The sequence below is a fragment of the Aythya ferina genome (genome assembly GCF_964211825.1).
Source record: "Aythya ferina genome assembly, chromosome: 2".
In the NCBI taxonomy this organism is placed as follows: Eukaryota; Metazoa; Chordata; class Aves; order Anseriformes; family Anatidae; genus Aythya; species Aythya ferina.
In genome coordinates, this window is record NC_140297.1 from 111,441,289 (window position 1) to 111,458,978 (window position 17,690).

At 44.1% G+C, this 17,690-nt stretch overlaps 1 protein-coding gene across 4 annotated transcripts in view; it reads right to left on the reverse strand.

The window, feature by feature from the left end:
* Positions 1-17,690, reverse strand: part of ABHD3 (abhydrolase domain containing 3, phospholipase) — a 29,063-nt gene that overhangs the window by 4,883 nt on the left and 6,490 nt on the right. For 2 of the 4 annotated variants that reach the window (XM_084509607.1, XM_084509606.1), the window contains exons 5-8: positions 15,690-15,802; positions 4,371-4,544; positions 3,676-3,724; positions 3,427-3,592 (exon numbers count right to left, since the gene is read on the reverse strand). In XM_084509607.1, the coding sequence (XP_084365733.1) occupies positions 3,427-3,592; positions 3,676-3,724; positions 4,371-4,544; positions 15,690-15,802 (502 nt within the window). The remainder of the gene's footprint in view (positions 1-3,426; positions 3,593-3,675; positions 3,725-4,370; positions 4,545-15,689; positions 15,803-17,690) is intronic. The other 2 variants (XM_084509609.1, XM_084509608.1) reach the window with 1 other exon arrangement.

Below are 17,690 nucleotides of genomic sequence, written 5' to 3' on the forward strand. Positions count from 1 at the left end.
GTTATGTGTTACTAGAACCACAACGTAAAAATGGGCGTGCAGAATTACCTTGTTCAACATCGGTGTGTTTTATGTACAATAAAGCAACACAATCAGTTGGGCTGTTTACGTAATTGGACACAAAATAACACACTCTAAGTTTGGATTCAGAGGGACAGAGAAGTTCCATACAACAAAAAGTTCAGGACAATGGCCGTTCAGACATGCACTTACTTGGCACGGGGGATCAGGAGGGAGCTGGCAGAGTACCTAACTTCAAGGGCAGGCTTTCAGCTCGGGCACAGCACAGCACACACCAGCAGCAATGAGCTATGTGTTAGTGTGGTGAAATTTAAGTTGGATTTAAGTTGGACGCCTAATAAGCTGCTCAAAGTCTCTGAGGAGGAAAACGCCACTTCAGATGAAAAGTTAAATATGACGCTGGCAACGAATGCTATCATTCCGTCTGCTTAATTTGTCCCTTACAAAATAAAAGGGCTTGACTTGGTTATATTACACACTTCCTCAAACAATAGCTTGTTCCGATTAGTGATGGTGAGCGAAGTGTCACACGGTGAAGAAAGCATTTGCTTTCATTACTTAGTCATATGCAGTACGGGAACTGCATCCCGAAATTAAATTTCAGATGCATCAGCTGCCAAGCTCTATGCACATTAAACATCAACATTAAGGAAGGAATGCAAATTAATTGTTTCTTCCTAATCCTGGGCTAGGATCAAAGGGTGTATTTTCACAATATGTTCAATAATGATTCCTGGAAAATACAAGATGTATCACAAGCTAGCTGAGAAGTGGCCAGGTAGTAAAAGGCAACAAAACCAGCATCTGCGCTTTTTATAGGAAGTCTCTCTTGAAGTCCCAGTTGTGTAATGACAGAGGAGACTTGGGTTTGCATCCCCCAGACTCCGTTACAGGAAGGCAGGTGTGGCTGGCTGTATAAAGGCCATTTAATCACGAAGGAATTCTGGCACAGCTCTCTCCCTAACGGGTTCTCTAGGCCTGTTTCCCAGATGCCTGAAACCATCTACAGCTATCCACGAGAGCAATGGAAGGTAGCTTAAAAGCTGATAGGTATTATTAGGAGAGATGAAGCTTGATGAGGCATGAAACAACCAGTTCCCAAAGGCAGCAGAAGACTGGGGCTGGCTGAGAAGAAAGTCTGTGGCTTTGAATCCCTCGTACACTTGTCAGTGGAAACTGCTGCTGGTTGCCACAGGCTAACCTGTGGCCACACACTTTCAGGTCAGAAGAGCAGTTGCCAGAATGAAGTCACCTCCCAGACTGACACCAGACGTTTATGTTTGCTAGCGCAAGAGACAGCAGAAGCGTGAAGACGAGCGGCCTCCAGTAACTGGTGGCATCAGCCGTAATTCCTAGGCTGTTAATCAGGGTGCCCTTTGTCCCCTGCCAGCACAACTTTTCACCAACTAAAAAGGAGCCAAGGATACACACACGCGCGTGACAAAGTCATGCTATTAGCTGTAAATCAACCTTTCCTCCGGTAGCCCTTCCTGAGGCAAACTAGTCACCACCACGGCACTGGTGTACAGCCAAAAGCATAACTCTGTGGAGAAGGAATAAATTGATGCCTATCCACCCACGCATTTTAATGGAGAAAGGCAGGTTAGGGTCTCTGCGCTTGCTTTAGTCTAACAGAGGTCCCAGTCTCAGTGGGAAAAAGGTGGAAAAGGTTAACATACCCTGGAGGGACACAGGCACGCTGTCTGGTTCACTGCTGCTATTACTTGTGCTAACTAAACATCTTACTCCTGTCACAGTATTTTATTTTAGAATGGAAATTACAAACTGAGCTAGGGCTAAGCATGGAGGGGAAGCCATTGTTCCCTCTCTAAGACACCTGATAGGCAGAAGCATGGCACACTAGATCACCTGTCTCGTGTTACTATGGGGGAAGTCATCACTGGAATCTTAAGACCCACCAAACTTCATCTTCAGGTGACTGGGCTGCTTTTACATTTGGACACGGATTTTAGGGTCCACTCTCATTTCCATGACAGCATATGCTTGTAACAGAAACCACAACTGGCCAATTTCAAGAAAAAAATCCTGTAGAAGCCAGTAAATACAAAGGGATTAACTCTGTCTCAGAACATCCCCGAACTGTTAATTGTGAACAGTAGATGCACTAGATGCAGAAGTGGAAAGTAGATGCACTCCACTGGAATGGCCCTTTTCTCTTTGTGTCATATTTGTCTCCAACAGCTCTTCAAACTACTAACAGTAACGCGAAGTATGTGTGTCTTTCTGTACGTGCTCTACATGTGGGCACACATAACTGGTACAATACACAACCCCTTCCAATTCCTTCATTCTTCTGTTTGCTGTTCTGATCTGTTTACTCGCTTCAATTCTGTGTCTCATTCTACAAGAATCTCACTTGTGGTGGCAGAAAAAAACTTTCCTGAAATAAATCAAGTGAATGAACTTCAACTTTAAACATGGGAGGTCTTTACTACTGGAGACTGTGCTCATCACCTGCTCATTATAGCAGTTTTCCTCTACATTAACTTTTTTGTTCTCTCTGTTCGTCTCAGACACTGAAACCAATACACAGACTGCAGGAACAATCAGATCTTTTTTAAGACAGTTAGCAACAGGATTACAGATCAAAAGCAAAATGTTCATAATACTCATGTGGCTGGCTGAAAATAGAAAGAGGAAGGAAAACAGGGTTTTCAGCCTATCAGTTACTAGCTGGTATTGCTGCTTCATCCACTTAGCTTTTTATTAATTTCACTGTGTCTCCTTTGAGAAGCTCACCTTGCCTGTATCTCTTCCTTTACCCTAGATTCTGGTCCACATGCTAACCTACATGTTTTCTTACTTTTTCATTTTCAGGCACCGGAGTTTATGTCATTGGGATCATGAGCAACAACAGCTGAGAATTTCAAGTCATCTGAAGCATAAGCAAGTCCCGGATACTCTTTGTAGGGTACTGGCTTGAAAAATAGTAATGGAAAATACTTGGTTTCACTTATGTTCAAATCTGAATGTCTACAATCCAGACATATGTATCTGAGTTCTTCTTTATAGGCTGCTTCCATACTTGGTGAATAGGAATGGGCACTTTTGGGAGCAATACACCTGGCATCTTTCTTATAGTGAAATAACTCACATCCTACACGTGCATATTTCTTTTGACTATAAAGAGCCTACCTACTAAGGACTGATGACTGCCACCCCGTGTGCTCCTGCATTCTGTTCTAATCAGGCATCTCTATAATCAGCTATTTTGCATGTCTTACACTACATAAATTGCAAGACTGATCCACTCCTGGAGGTTGTGATCCTACATGCAAGTAATATTTATATAAATCTCCACACATAGTTCATTTTCAAACCTGTATAGTTGGTCCTAAAAGACTGCACAAACAGGGAAATATATTTTAAAAATCAGAAACTTACCATGACCCGGTGAGAAAACATCATCCACAGAGTTCAGACATAACACTGGAATTCCTACTGACTTCAGCTTGCGACATGGGCTAGCGTCTTCATAGTAATCATCAATTGTACGGTAGCCAAACATGACTGAAGTGAACTGTTTATCAAATTCTCTAACAGTTCTAGCCTGGAATATAGAATTCAAATAGGGAATATGTCAGCATTTGGAAAACAGCATCAAGCTAAATCAGAAGCAACATTTCCACATACCTTCATCACGAGATCCATGTCAAATAATTTTTCCAGCATTTGTCGATGCCTAAAGAGAAAGAAAGAAAAATTGGAGGACTTTTTTTCTGCAGTAGAAACAGAAGTCTCCTGCTTTACAGATACATTTGAAGAAATAACTTCCTAACAAGAACATGCTTGTTTTTAATTTTCTGTCATATTCAAAATCTGTCTGGAATCCAAGAGCAGAAGAATTGTTCATTCATACGCAGGCACATCCAGCAACATAGTCAAAATCCACATGACAAAGATGCCAAAGATAAGAAAATTAAGTATTTGGAATATAAAATACACCCTAATTTTATAAAGCAAAAGATGAACTAGCCCTTTCCATGCTTTTGCAGTCAAAGCTGACTTAAAAGAATTAGTATATAAATATATGCATGTATAAAACTCAAATTCAGTATGTACAGATGTCTAAAAAATTAAAGCAGTTCACTTCATCCATAAATCTAGAAGTGCATTGCTCTTGTGCTGACACCCTTGAGGAGCAGAGAAATTTAGTCACATTGATAACAATCTTTTTTGCAAAAATCCTTTTGATTTCAAAGCCCACAGAATGCACACAACTATGTGAAATGTCATAACAGCATTAATTTTGCCAATATTATTGTACCTGCTGTAGATCTCATGCTAACATCCTTCCACCTTGCCAAATAGTTCAGAAGGCAACTCACCTGCTGATGGAGGATTGTAGACAAGTAGTCAAGTAATAGTTGAAAAGAAGCCAGTTTAGTGGCTTCTCCAGAGACTCTACAGACTCAAAAACATTCCAACCCGCAGAGAAAATTGCAGCTGCCATTAAAGGAGTGTCTCTGCCAGTTTTGCCCAGGTAATTTAAAAGAAGCATGCTACAAACAGAAATGAAAAACAGAAACATATATACTATCAAGTTGTTTGCTTCAATCTAAAGCAAATATAACAATCAGCCACCTTTTTGTCTTTTTTCCACATAGTTTCTTGTATCAGCCTTACAGTTGTGCCTAATAGTTCTACAGGGTAGTGAATGTCATCAATATATGACTCATGAAGTTTGCTTTCTCTCTACGTTCAGAGAGGAGCTGAGTGCACTGTGTAGGATGTAGGTAGGAGTGCATTTAAAAATAAAGAGAGATGTACTAGTCTTATTGTATCACCGAAGGGGAGAAGGTCAAGTAAACGTACTTTACTCATGGAACGGGTATACTTAATTGTTAGTAAGTTTTGCAATTTTACAACTCAGTCTTCCTGATCTGGTAAATCTCATCAGTCTGCCTGATAAATGCAAGCCATCCCTGGCATGCCTGCCCATTTTAAGAAGCTATCTTTTTAGTTGAAGCTTGAATACCTTTCCCATACCTCACGCATATGCGAGTACAAAGAATGAAATGAAAGACAATTAATAAAACTAACAAAATTATGAGCTAAATAAATGCTATAAAACTTGCCTTTCTGACCAATTGCAACTTACAGTCTGTATTGAAGATGTATAATTGAGTTAAAAAAGGAGAGTTCACCAGTACCTGACCCTTCAGACGTTGAAAAATTAAATGACCAAGAAGGTAGTAAAAGAAAAATAGCGACAGAAAAGCTGTCTTACTTTACTGCCTGAGGCCTCAAGGTTTCCAACCAGCATTTTAACACCGAGTCTTTAACTCAAAACATTATAAGCTCCACGACTTAATACAGCTCCCTGGAACACCAACACTCTATACCTTAGCTTCATCTGTCATACTGCAGGAGACAGCAACCTGTAGCAAAAACATCACGTAACCACCTTCCAGCACAGAGAATTTATCCCCGTGCACTACCTACCAAATTACAGGATAGCAGTGCAAAAGGGAGATGAGCTCCTACCAACTCGCCAGCAGGTAGGAACCAGCTGGAAAAGAACATCAAACACTGCTTGGGAACGTGCATCTGGAAACTACTCAGGCAGCCAAACCCAATGAGGAAAGTCACCTGTTGCACAAATAGGAGTTAGGTAGCGTGTGTTCCCTTTCACCTACAGGGCAGGAGGAACCTATGAACCACTGGTCTGTACTCTCTAAGGATAAAATTGAGTCATAAATCAATAAAAATGTTGCAGTAGTAGCAACATTTGTGAATGGAATGCTTATTTTACTTCTCAATTGGGCAAACATGTCCTATATAACTTAACTGGCTCCTCACAATAATTTGAAAAAGAATAAATTATGAAAATTGTTGTAAGATTAGGACAAGTGGATGACTTGCACAATATGCCTCTAGTAAGGCATATGCATCTCTGCTCCTGCCTAATTTTAAACATGTAAGTGCTCCAATTAATTTTGAAGCATGGAAACAGTCCCCATGTGGACTCCAGAAGAAGATCAAAAAGGAAGTATCATGAAGGTGGAAGAGGGGTGGGGCTGCCTGAGAGAAACAGTCATTGCCCAAGCATTCAGGGGATGCAGTTTGGAAAAACTAAGCTCATCTGGAATTGGAATTAGCACGTGATATGCAGGACAGCAAGAAGGGCTTCTATAAATAAAATGGTACCAAAAGAAAGGCTTGGAGCAAGCAACAACCACTCCTTACCCCTCAGCACTGAAGCCAGTCATTATCATCACAAAAGGCAAACAGATCACTCGAGCATACTTTGTTTTTGTTAAGTCTGGTCACCTTCTGTCCTGGTTTCAGTTAGCACAGAATTAATTTTCTTCCTAGTAGCTGGTGGAATGCTGTGTTTTGGCTTAGAATGAGAAGAGTGCTGATAACACCCCGATGCTTTAATTGTTGCAGAGCAGTGCTTATACTAAGCCAAGGACATCTCAGCCTTTGCTCTGTCCTGCCAACGGGCAGGCTGGGGGGTGCAGTAAGAGCTGGGAGGGGACAGACCCAGGACAGGTGACCCAAACTAGCCAAAGGGGTATTCCATACCATCTGACGTCATGCTAAACAATATATAGGGGTGGCTAGCCGGGGGGAGGGGGCCGGACTGCTCGGGGTTAGGCTGGGCATCGGTCAGCGGGTGGTGAGCAATTGCATTGTGCATCACTTGTTTGTACATACTATTATTACTTTCGTATTATCACCATTGTATCATCATTATTATTATTGTTATTATTATTTTGTTATTTTTTTTTCCCTGTCTTATTAAACTGTCTTTATCTCAACTCACGGGCTTCACTTTCCATTTCTCTCCCCCGTCCCAGAGAGGGAGGGGGGAGGGTGAGCGAACGGCTGCGTGGTGTTTAGCTGCCGGTCGGGTTAAACCACGACAGTCTTTTTGGCGCCCAACGTGGGGCCCGAAAGGTTGAGATAACGGCAGATCTGATCAGAGTGTGTTAAACTAAAATTGGTGTAAGGATTAGACCTGCTTAATAGTCACTTGTCATAATGCTGATTGCTTTAATCACAACTCTGCTGCGCCTGTTTTCCAAATTGAGTATTATAGTACATTATTTTCCGTATTTGCTCTCTGTAGTGTTGTTTCTCCTCTCCGGGCCCTGGTTTCAGACCATTATGGTACTAAGTGTTATAGCAATGGCTTATGAGACGATAAGATATCTGGTCATGACTCTAACTTGGTATTTATACTCAGTAACATCGTGGACTCTGTACTTTGGAAACAGCATCTTGGGAACTATTAGCAATTATACCTATTGTTTTTCTCCATTAGAGAGTCAATCTGTGGAGGGGAAAGGGGAGGATATTTTTCCTTACTTGCTTACTCTCCCTTTCTCCTTCACCACCCCTGTATCCTCCTGGGTCACTCTGCCTTCCTCCTTCACCACCCTCTTATCCCCTGAGCTTGTCACAATAGCTCTCCAAGATATTGAATATTTCTGGAATACTCAGAATACCATAGTCTTGTTGTTCTGCCTCATGAATGCACTTCAGATTCTGCTTAAAGTTAAACAACTACTTATGAAGCTCATCCGGAGATCTGCCCGGAGGCAGTATAGTTGTGGGTGGCAGGGAGTATGGGTGGATATGGGCAGGCATCTAGAGCAGTTGGCACCCCCAGTGTGTTGGAAATTCACCCCTGAACAATGGCAAAATCCTCAAAAACTGGCAGAATGCTTGAAAAAAAGGTGTAATGATTCTGGCAGTTCCAAAGTAACACAAATCATTGTAACGTGCTGGGGCCTGGCTCATGCCTATCGAGCTGCCATTGATACTGCTGTCAACTTAGTGACAGACCCTGCGGCCACTCCAAACCCTGTGACAGATCCAACGGCCACTGTGACCCCTACGGTGGATTCTGCAGCCGCTCCAGTCCCAGCTCCTGCAGCCGCTCCAGTCCCAGCTCCTGCAGCCGCTCCAGTCCCAGCTCCTGCAGCCGCTCCAGTCCCAGCTCCTGCAGCCGCTCCAGTCCCAGCTCCTGCAGCCGCTCCAGTCCCAGCTCCTGCAGCCGCTCCAGTCCCAGCTCCTGCAGCCGCTCCAGCTCCAGCTCCTGCAGCCGCTCCAGCTCCAGCTCCTGCAACTGCTCCAGTCCCAGCTCCTGAAGCTGCTCCAGCTCCAGCTCCTGCAGCTGCTCCAGTCCCAGTTCCTGCAGTCGCTCCAGTTCCAGCTCCGGCCGCTACTCCAGTCCCAGTTCCTGCAACTGCTCCAGTCCCAGCTCCTGAAGCCGCTCCAGCTCCAGCTCCTGAAGCCGCTCTAGCTCCAGCTCCTACTACTGCTCCAGTCCCAGCTCCTGCAACTGCTCCAGCTCCAACTCCAGCTCCTGTAGCCGCTCCAGCTCCTGTGGCCGTGTCAGAGAAACGAGCAGTAGCAGTGCAAGCTGCCCCTGTAGAGAAGGTGAAAATATGGTATAGAAATTCAAGTCGTTTAGAACGCAGAGAGTCTTCTGCCAATCCAGGTAAGGCTTCTGCCAAAACTAAGTATAGAGATGACGAAGATGATGACGACGCTGGGCCGTCAAGGATTCAGGAGGAGGAAGATGAGGATGCCGAAAGAGCAACAGTAACTACCCGAAGCCTAAACGAGCGCGAGCTACGAGATGTGCGAAAAGATTTTGGTCGCTGTATAGGTGAGCAGCTTGTCACCTGGCTGCTCCGGTGCTGGGACTCTGGAGCCAATTGTGTGGAATTAGACGGCAGGGAAGCCAAGCGGCTGGGATCCCTTGCTCGAGACGCCGGCATTGACAAAGCAATTGCAGATGGAGCACGACCCACCAGCCTCTGGAGGCGTCTCCTCTCAGCTGTGAGGGAAAGGTATCCCTTCAAGGAAGATATTTTATGTCTACCAGGCAAGTGGACCACTATGGAGAAGGGAATCCAGTACCTGAGGGAATTAGCCGTACGGGAAGTGATTTATGAGGATCCAGACCTCAAACAAACATCCACAGATCCAGATGAAGTCAAGTGTACACGACCCATGTGGCGGAAGTTTGTACGGAGTGCACCATCATCATATGCCAGCTCATTGGCAATAATGGCCTGGAAAGAGGATGAGGAACCCACAGTGGGTGAAGCGGCTAAACAACTCCGGCAGTACGAAGAAAGTCTCTCCTCTTCCTTACAGGCCTGCGTCTCAGCTGTGGAGAAACTTTCTGAAAAGGTTCACCAACTTGAAGAGAATCTATTGTCCTCCCCACCTGAACCAACCAGTGCCCACCGACCAAAGGAGAACACTTGGGAGAAACTTTCTGAAAAGGTGCACCAACTTGAAGAGAGATTATTCTCCTTCGCACCTGTACAAAGCAGTGTCTCAGCTGTCAGGGGTAGGCGTTCACCCACACAAGGAAGACGATATGGTGGGTACTCACCCCGTGCCACCCTGTGGTTTTACTTACGAGACCATGGAGAGGACATGAGAAAGTGGGATGGAAAATCTACCGCGACCCTAGAGGCACGGGTACGTGAGTTGCAAAAGAAAACAATCAGGAAAAAGGGATTCTCCGAAAAGTTTGCTGCTCCAACTTCCAGCAGACAGTCCTTCAAACACAGAAACGAGGAAGATTCTGACCAGGATTAGGGGGGCCCTGCCTCCAGCCAGGGGGAGGAAAGGGACAATCGAGTTTATTGGACTGTGTGGATTCGATGGCCTGGCACATCACGCGCACAGAAGTATAAGGCTTTAGTAGACACCGGTGCACAATGTACTATAATGCCATCGAGCTATAAAGGACCAGAGCCCATCTATATTTGTGGAGTGACAGGGGGATCTCAGCAGTTGACTGTATTGGAGGCTGAAGTGAGTCTGACTGGGAATGAGTGGGAAAAGCACCGCATTGTGACTGGTCCGGATGCTCCATGTATCCTTGGCATAGACTATCTTAGAAGAGGATACTGCAAGGACCCAAAAGGGTTCCGGTGGGCTTTTGGTATTGCTGCCTTAGAGACAGAGGGCATTAAACAATTATCTACCTTGCCTGGTCTCTCAGAGGACCCCTCTGTTGTGGGGTTGCTGAGGGTCGAAGAACAGCAAGTGCCAATTGCTACCACAACTGTGCACCGGCGGCAATATCGCACCAACCGAGACTCCCTGATTCCCATCCATAAGCTAATTCGTCAATTGGAGAGCCAAGGAGTGATCAGCAAGACTCATTCACCTTTCAATAGTCCCATATGGCCAGTGCGAAAGTCTAATGGCGAGTGGAGACTAACAGTGGACTATCGCGGCCTGAACGAAGTCACGCCACCACTGAGTGCTGCAGTGCCGGACATGCTGGAACTTCAGTATGAACTTGAATCGAAGGCAGCCAAGTGGTACGCCACAATTGATATCGCTAATGCATTTTTCTCCATCCCTCTAGCAGCAGAGTGCAGGCCACAATTTGCCTTCACTTGGAGGGGAGTCCAATATACTTGGAATAGGCTGCCCCAGGGGTGGAAACACAGCCCTACCATTTGCCATGGGCTGATCCAGTCTGCACTAGAGCAGGGGGAAGCTCCTGAACACCTGCAGTACATCGATGACATTATTGTGTGGGGTGACACAGCAGAGGAAGTTTTCGAGAAAGGGAAGAAAATAGTCCAAATCCTTCTGAAAGCCGGTTTTGCCATAAAACAAAATAAAGTCAAAGGACCTGCACGGGAGATCCAGTTTTTAGGAATAAAATGGCAAGATGGACGTCGTCAAATCCCAATGGATGTGATCAACAAAATAACAGCTATGTCTCCACCAACTAACAAAAAAGAAACACAGACTTTCCTAGGTGTTGTGGGGTTTTGGAGAATGCACATCCCAAATTACAGTCTGATTGTAAACCCACTCTACCAAGTAACTCGTAAGAAGAATGAGTTTGAATGGGGCCCTGAACAACGACAAGCCTTTGAACAAATCAAGCAGGAAATAGTCCATGCAGTAGCCCTTGGGCCAGTTCGAACAGGACCAGATGTAAAGAATGTGCTCTACACTGCAGCCGGGGAGAACGGCCCCACCTGGAGCCTCTGGCAGAAAGAACCTGGGGAAACTCGAGGTCGGCCTCTGGGGTTTTGGAGTCGGGGATACAGAGGATCTGAGGCCCGCTATACTCCAACTGAAAAGGAGATATTGGCAGCATATGAAGGAGTTCGATCTGCTTCGGAGGTGGTCGGTACTGAAGCGCAGCTCCTCCTAGCACCCCGATTGCCGGTACTAGGCTGGATGTTCAAGGGAAGGGTCCCCTCTACGCATCATGCAACTGATGCTACATGGAGCAAGTGGGTTGCACTGATTACTCAGCGGGCTCGAATAGGAAACCCCAGTCGCCCAGGAATATTGGAAGTGATCATGGACTGGCCAGAAGGCAAATACTTTGGGATATCATCAGAGGAGGAGGTGGGTCGTGCTGAAGAAGCCCCACTGTACAACCAGTTGCCAGAGAATGAAAAGAAATATGCCCTGTTCACTGATGGGTCCTGTCGTATTGTGGGGAAGCATCGGAGATGGAAGGCTGCTGTATGGAGTCCTACGCGACGAGTTGCAGAAGCTGCTGAGGGAGAAGGTGAATCGAGTCAGTTTGCAGAAGTGAAAGCCATTCAGCTGGCTTTAGACATTGCTGAACGAGAAAAATGGCCAGTTCTCTATCTCTACACCGATTCATGGATGGTAGCAAATGCCCTGTGGGGATGGTTACAGCAATGGAAGCAAAACAACTGGCAGCGTAGGGGCAAACCTATCTGGGCTGCTGCATTGTGGCAAGATATTGCTGCTCGGGTAGAGAACCTGGCTGTGAAAGTACGCCACGTAGATGCTCATGTGCCCAAGAATCGGGCTACTGAAGAACATCAAAACAACCAGCAGGTGGATCAGGCTGCTAAGATTGAAGTAGCTCAGGTGGACCTGGATTGGCAGCATAAAGGTGAATTATTTATAGCCCGATGGGCCCATGACACCTCAGGCCATCAAGGTAGAGATGCAACATACAGATGGGCTCGTGATCGAGGGGTGGACTTGACCATGGACGCTATAGCACAGGTTATTCATGACTGTGAAACATGTGCTGCAATCAAGCAAGCCAAACGGTCAAAGCCTCTTTGGTATGGAGGACGATGGCTGAAATATAAATATGGAGAGGCCTGGCAGATTGATTACATCACACTCCCTCAAACTCGCAATGGCAAGCGCCACGTACTTACAATGGTGGAAGCAACCACCGGATGGCTGGAAACATATCCTGTGCCTCATGCTACCGCCCGGAACACCATCCTGGGCCTTGAAAAGCAAGTCCTATGGCGACATGGCACCCCAGAAAGAATAGAATCAGACAATGGGACTCACTTCCGAAACAACCTTATAGACACTTGGGCCAAAGAACATGGTATTGAATGGGTGTATCACATCCCCTATCATGCACCAGCCTCCGGGAAAGTTGAACGATACAATGGCCTGTTAAAGACTACCTTGAAAGCAATGGGCGCTGGGACGTTCAAAAACTGGGATACGCATTTGGCAAAGGCCACCTGGTTAGTCAATACTAGGGGATCTACCAACCGAGCTGGACCTGCCCAATCAAACCTGTTACGTACTGTAGATGGGGATAAAGTTCCTGTAGTGCATGTAAAAAATATGCTGGGTAAAACAGTCTGGGCTACTCCTGCCTCAGGAAAAGGCAAACCTATTCGTGGAATTGTTTTCGCTCAGGGACCTGGATATACTTGGTGGGTGATGCAAAAGAACGGAGAGGTCCGGTGTGTACCTCAAGGAGATTTAATACTGGGTGAGAATAGCCCATGAACTGAATTGCACCATGTTAAATAGTATATTATACTGTATGTTATCACTACCATGATTACTATAGGTGACTAATTAGAATGTATGGAAAAGAGTGTAACCTGAGCATGACATAAATGGTATGGAATAAGGGGTGGATAGATGTCCTGGTTTCAGTTAGCACAGAATTAATTTTCTTCCTAGTAGCTGGTGGAATGCTGTGTTTTGGCTTAGAATGAGAAGAGTGCTGATAACACCCCGATGCTTTAATTGTTGCAGAGCAGTGCTTATACTAAGCCAAGGACATCTCAGCCTTTGCTCTGTCCTGCCAACGGGCAGGCTGGGGGGTGCAGTAAGAGCTGGGAGGGGACAGACCCAGGACAGGTGACCCAAACTAGCCAAAGGGGTATTCCATACCATCTGACGTCATGCTAAACAATATATAGGGGTGGCTAGCCGGGGGGAGGGGGCCGGACTGCTCGGGGTTAGGCTGGGCATCGGTCAGCGGGTGGTGAGCAATTGCATTGTGCATCACTTGTTTGTACATACTATTATTACTTTCGTATTATCACCATTGTATCATCATTATTATTATTGTTATTATTATTTTGTTATTTTTTTTTCCCTGTCTTATTAAACTGTCTTTATCTCAACTCACGGGCTTCACTTTCCATTTCTCTCCCCCGTCCCAGAGAGGGAGGGGGGAGGGTGAGCGAACGGCTGCGTGGTGTTTAGCTGCCGGTCGGGTTAAACCACGACACCTTCTTGTCCTTCCTATGACTGGAAATGGCTTCCAGAGGATTTCCCAAAGAACCGAGGTTAGGCTGAGCATCCTGTATTCCCTCCTGGTCTACCACTACTGAACAGAGCAGGGAACCTCATGACAAAAGTATTTGTAAAAGGCCTAGGCTACCTTTTTTCCCTGTCTCTACTGCTGAAGTCTGCCCTCCAGCCTTCCAGATCCCTGAGGCTACTGGCAGAGCGTGGAAAGGTGAAGTATTACTCACAGCAGAGGAAGATTGACTTAGGGCCCAGTTATGCAAACTGGACATATACGGGACCAGGTGTGGTGCACCAAAGCTCCGGAAGGAGACAGCCAAGGTTTTTGTAAGCCTATCGTTTTGAAATGCTGCAGCAATTACGGGATAATCCTGGAGCCTGGAAAAACACAAATGTCACGCACATCTACAAAAACAGGAGAAAATACTGTCTGGTTAGCCTAATATCAGCACTATGGGACTACCCTCTGGAAGCTATTTCCAAGAACGTGGAGGTTAAGAAGGTGACTGGTAACAGCCAGAGTGGACTTACTGAGGACAACACATGCCTGAGCAACCTGACTGCCTTCTATGACAAGCTGACTGCTTTCCTTGATTAGGCAAAAGGAGTAGAGGCTGTTTATTTTGACCTTGCAGGGTTTTTGACAACCTTCCACGTAGCCGAACTGGAAACGACAGGGTGGCAATAGGTGACCTGCAATGTGGGTGGAAAACTGGCTCAGACCACCAGGCTGAGAGGGCTGCGGAATAGTTCCTAGTGGTGTTACTCAGGGGTTAATACCGGGGCCAAGAATGTGCAACATCTTTATTAACAACTGGATAATGAGATGGATTGCACCCTTGGCAAGCTTGCAGGTCGAATTGTGGGGAGTGGCTGGTGCACTGGGTGACAAAGCTGTCATTCTGAGGGACCTCAACGGGCTGCAGAAATGGGCTGGCGGACACACGGCAGAGTTCAACAAAACAAAACACGAAGTGTTGCACCCAAGACAGGTTCATGACTGGAGAAACAACGGCACTGCTGGGAAAGACCAGGGCAAGCTGAACACAAATCAGCGATTTGTGCACCCTTGCAGCAGTGAAGATAACTAGCGACACTGTGCTATGTTAGCACAAGCAAAAACAGCAGGTCTAGTGAAGTCATTTTTTCCCTGTACCTGGCACTTACGAGACTATCTGGAGTCGTGTGCCCAATCTTAGACTTCCCAGAAAGATTGACATTGAAATACTGAAGAGGGCTGTACGTATTCGTACTGAAGACACTAGCAAAATCCCAAGGGAAAAAGAGTGGCTTAACTGACTTACAGGGCTTCCAGGTTACTCATTTGATTATTAATCACATTATTGTTTGAACAAATCTGTATTTATCCCAAAGCTCCTGCAAGTCATTAGAAGATTAATGTCAACAGACAATTTATCAGAAAGAAGGGCAGTCTCAAAAAAGTGACTCCTGTCTGCAGTACTTTTAATGGAAGTTCTCGAGTTTCTGTTAAAGAGTCTGGCTGAATATTTTTCCTAGTTTCTAGCAGTGATTTTTCTAAGAACTGTTCTATCACTGTCTGTTCTAGCTATGCTTTCTGGAGAGAAGCCAGGACACAGCAAGTCTTAAAACCACGTTATAATCAACCCATACTGGTTTCAACAGCAGTACTACTTCTGGCTTCTGAGCCAGACAGAGCAGATAATCACCTCTCTTCCAGCATAACCTACCCCCACCCTTCAGAACCCAAAGAGAATGAAGATAAATCTTCTAATATCCAGGGATTGCTAAGAAACACGGTACGTTAATTCTAGTTCCTATTTTTTAGCCCTCTGTTCCAAAGACGGGCTCCGTAGCTTCCAAAGATTTTATTGCCCACCTGTTTGTCTATCAATCTGTCTGTGTTTCCTGTCTTCTCTCCCAGACAGCTTCTGAATGCTGGCCACTTTTCACCTTACTGGACACAAAGCTAAAAGCTTCGAAGGCGTTAAGCTTCTAAGAGCCTTCCATATATTGACAATTACAGGCAGACTGAAATTAGTCGCAGTTCGGTAAGTACCATAAGCACTGCAGAGTAATCATTCACAGTCATGCTACAACAGTCCTATTTATGATCATAGTTAAGCTGAGACTTCTCTTACATAATACCTTACCCTCCCATAGAAACACCGGCTGCCATGAACGGAGCTGAGGGGTGCAGGCTGTGGATGTGATGAATAACTGCCTCTAAATCCTCTGTGTTAGCTGCACAGTAAGTCCTCGGTGTCTGTAAGGAGTCATAGGGAAAAACACCGTCATAAGCTTTTTTTAATCATCCTTTAAGGACAAAGAAAAATGTACAGCAGTTCTTTTATATAATAAGATAAATTTAGCGTGAAAGTGCACTAAATGGCAAACATCTCAGGAAGAGGGGGAGGAAGGAATTATACTTGCTATCATTACAAAACAAAACAGGTGATAAACATATTCACTATCTGCAATCACCAAATCATTAGATGAAATCTGAACACAGAGTCACTAGCTAAACTGGATAGGCACTGGTATTTTTGAAATACCCTACAGAAATAAAAACACATCATAAAGGCTGTAATTTAGAGAAAATAAAGTTATAATGACAATTTGACCGTCTTCACCCACATTCAAATGCAAAAGAAAAGATCAGACTTCAAGTTCTGTCAGCTGGCATTTGAAAAATATCCAGTATTTAGCTTCTATAAACAATACAAGCAAATAAATAGATGGATAAATTTACCAGTGCTGTTTACTTAATTTACTAACACACTAACAAAAGCAATGAAACATATACATTATCCCTTTTCTGTCTAGCAGCAGCAGCATCTCTTCAAGCCTTGAGTTGGAAGGTAGCATGACTTCCATGGCCATCCCTGGGATTTGGATATCCCCCACACACACTCACTTGAAGGATAAGCATAGCTTTGGAGCCTCACCTGCACAGACAACTGCTACAGGCTACAATCTGCAGACTCTTCTGCAGCAGTGTAAGGGAGATAAATACTTTTAGGTGTAAAACACAGTAAAGTAAGTTCTCTAGATTTCATCTACAGCAAGAGATTTTAACTATACAGTTCTTACTAAACATGTTAACAACCCTGACTTAACTCAAGGTAGAGGCTAGCATGCCAAAATTAAGTACAAGCATTAAAACTAAAATACAAAAATATTTAATTATGAGTTGATTGAACATATCTGTTGCCTGAAGCAACGCTGTATTTTAAGGTGCTTTTTTTTTTTTTTTTTTTTTTTAATTTTCTCTCAGCTAAACAGGCTGGATATTTGTGGACAATTTTAACAAGTTTAATTAAAAGAAGATAATTACCTAAAGTACATTTAACATGAATAATAAAACGTTGAAGTCACAGATTAAAAAAAGGAGAGAAAAGCTAAATCTGGATAATTAAATCTGAAGATGTTTTCCATTTATGTTGCATTTCCAATTCTCATCCACATGAATCACTGTTCCCTTTATTACATCCTATTAATTACAAACGGTGTGAATGTGTCTCATTTTAATTAAGTTGTCAAGTTTACAAGGAAAAATAAATTATTTTTAGTACCTAGGGTCTAATGTATTCCAAGTTAAAGTATATTTGATTAAAAGTTTATAAAACTACAGAGGGAAGTTGCATTTTAATTTCAGTTAATTCTCAGCGTACAAAGATATTTTGAAACATCATCTTAGCTCACATTGGCTGTGGTCATCCAATATTTGAACATTCCATAATAAAAATTCACAGTAACTTTCAATAAAAATGTTCTTCTCATTTGTTTAACTGATTCTTTAAATAGTTATTGTAGACTGTAAATTTACATCTATCTTTAAAGAGACTAGTAGAAGAATTACTTGCATGACTATTTCTACTGTGTTGCCCAGCTATGCCTCAAACTCATTAACTAGGGATTTTACATTAAAATGTAGAAACCCCCTTACAGAAAATGCTATAATTTCAGCTGGTTTGCTTCGCAGTAAGATCTTATAATGCTTAAATATGTAAATCCGATTACACTAAAATACACACAATGCATCCAAACAAGAGATCTTTTCTGTTAGCGATTCAGAAATTCGTCAATAAGGACTTTGTGTGCCACAAAACTGCTTTGTAGATCCATCTCTGAAAGTATGCAGAAAACTACTC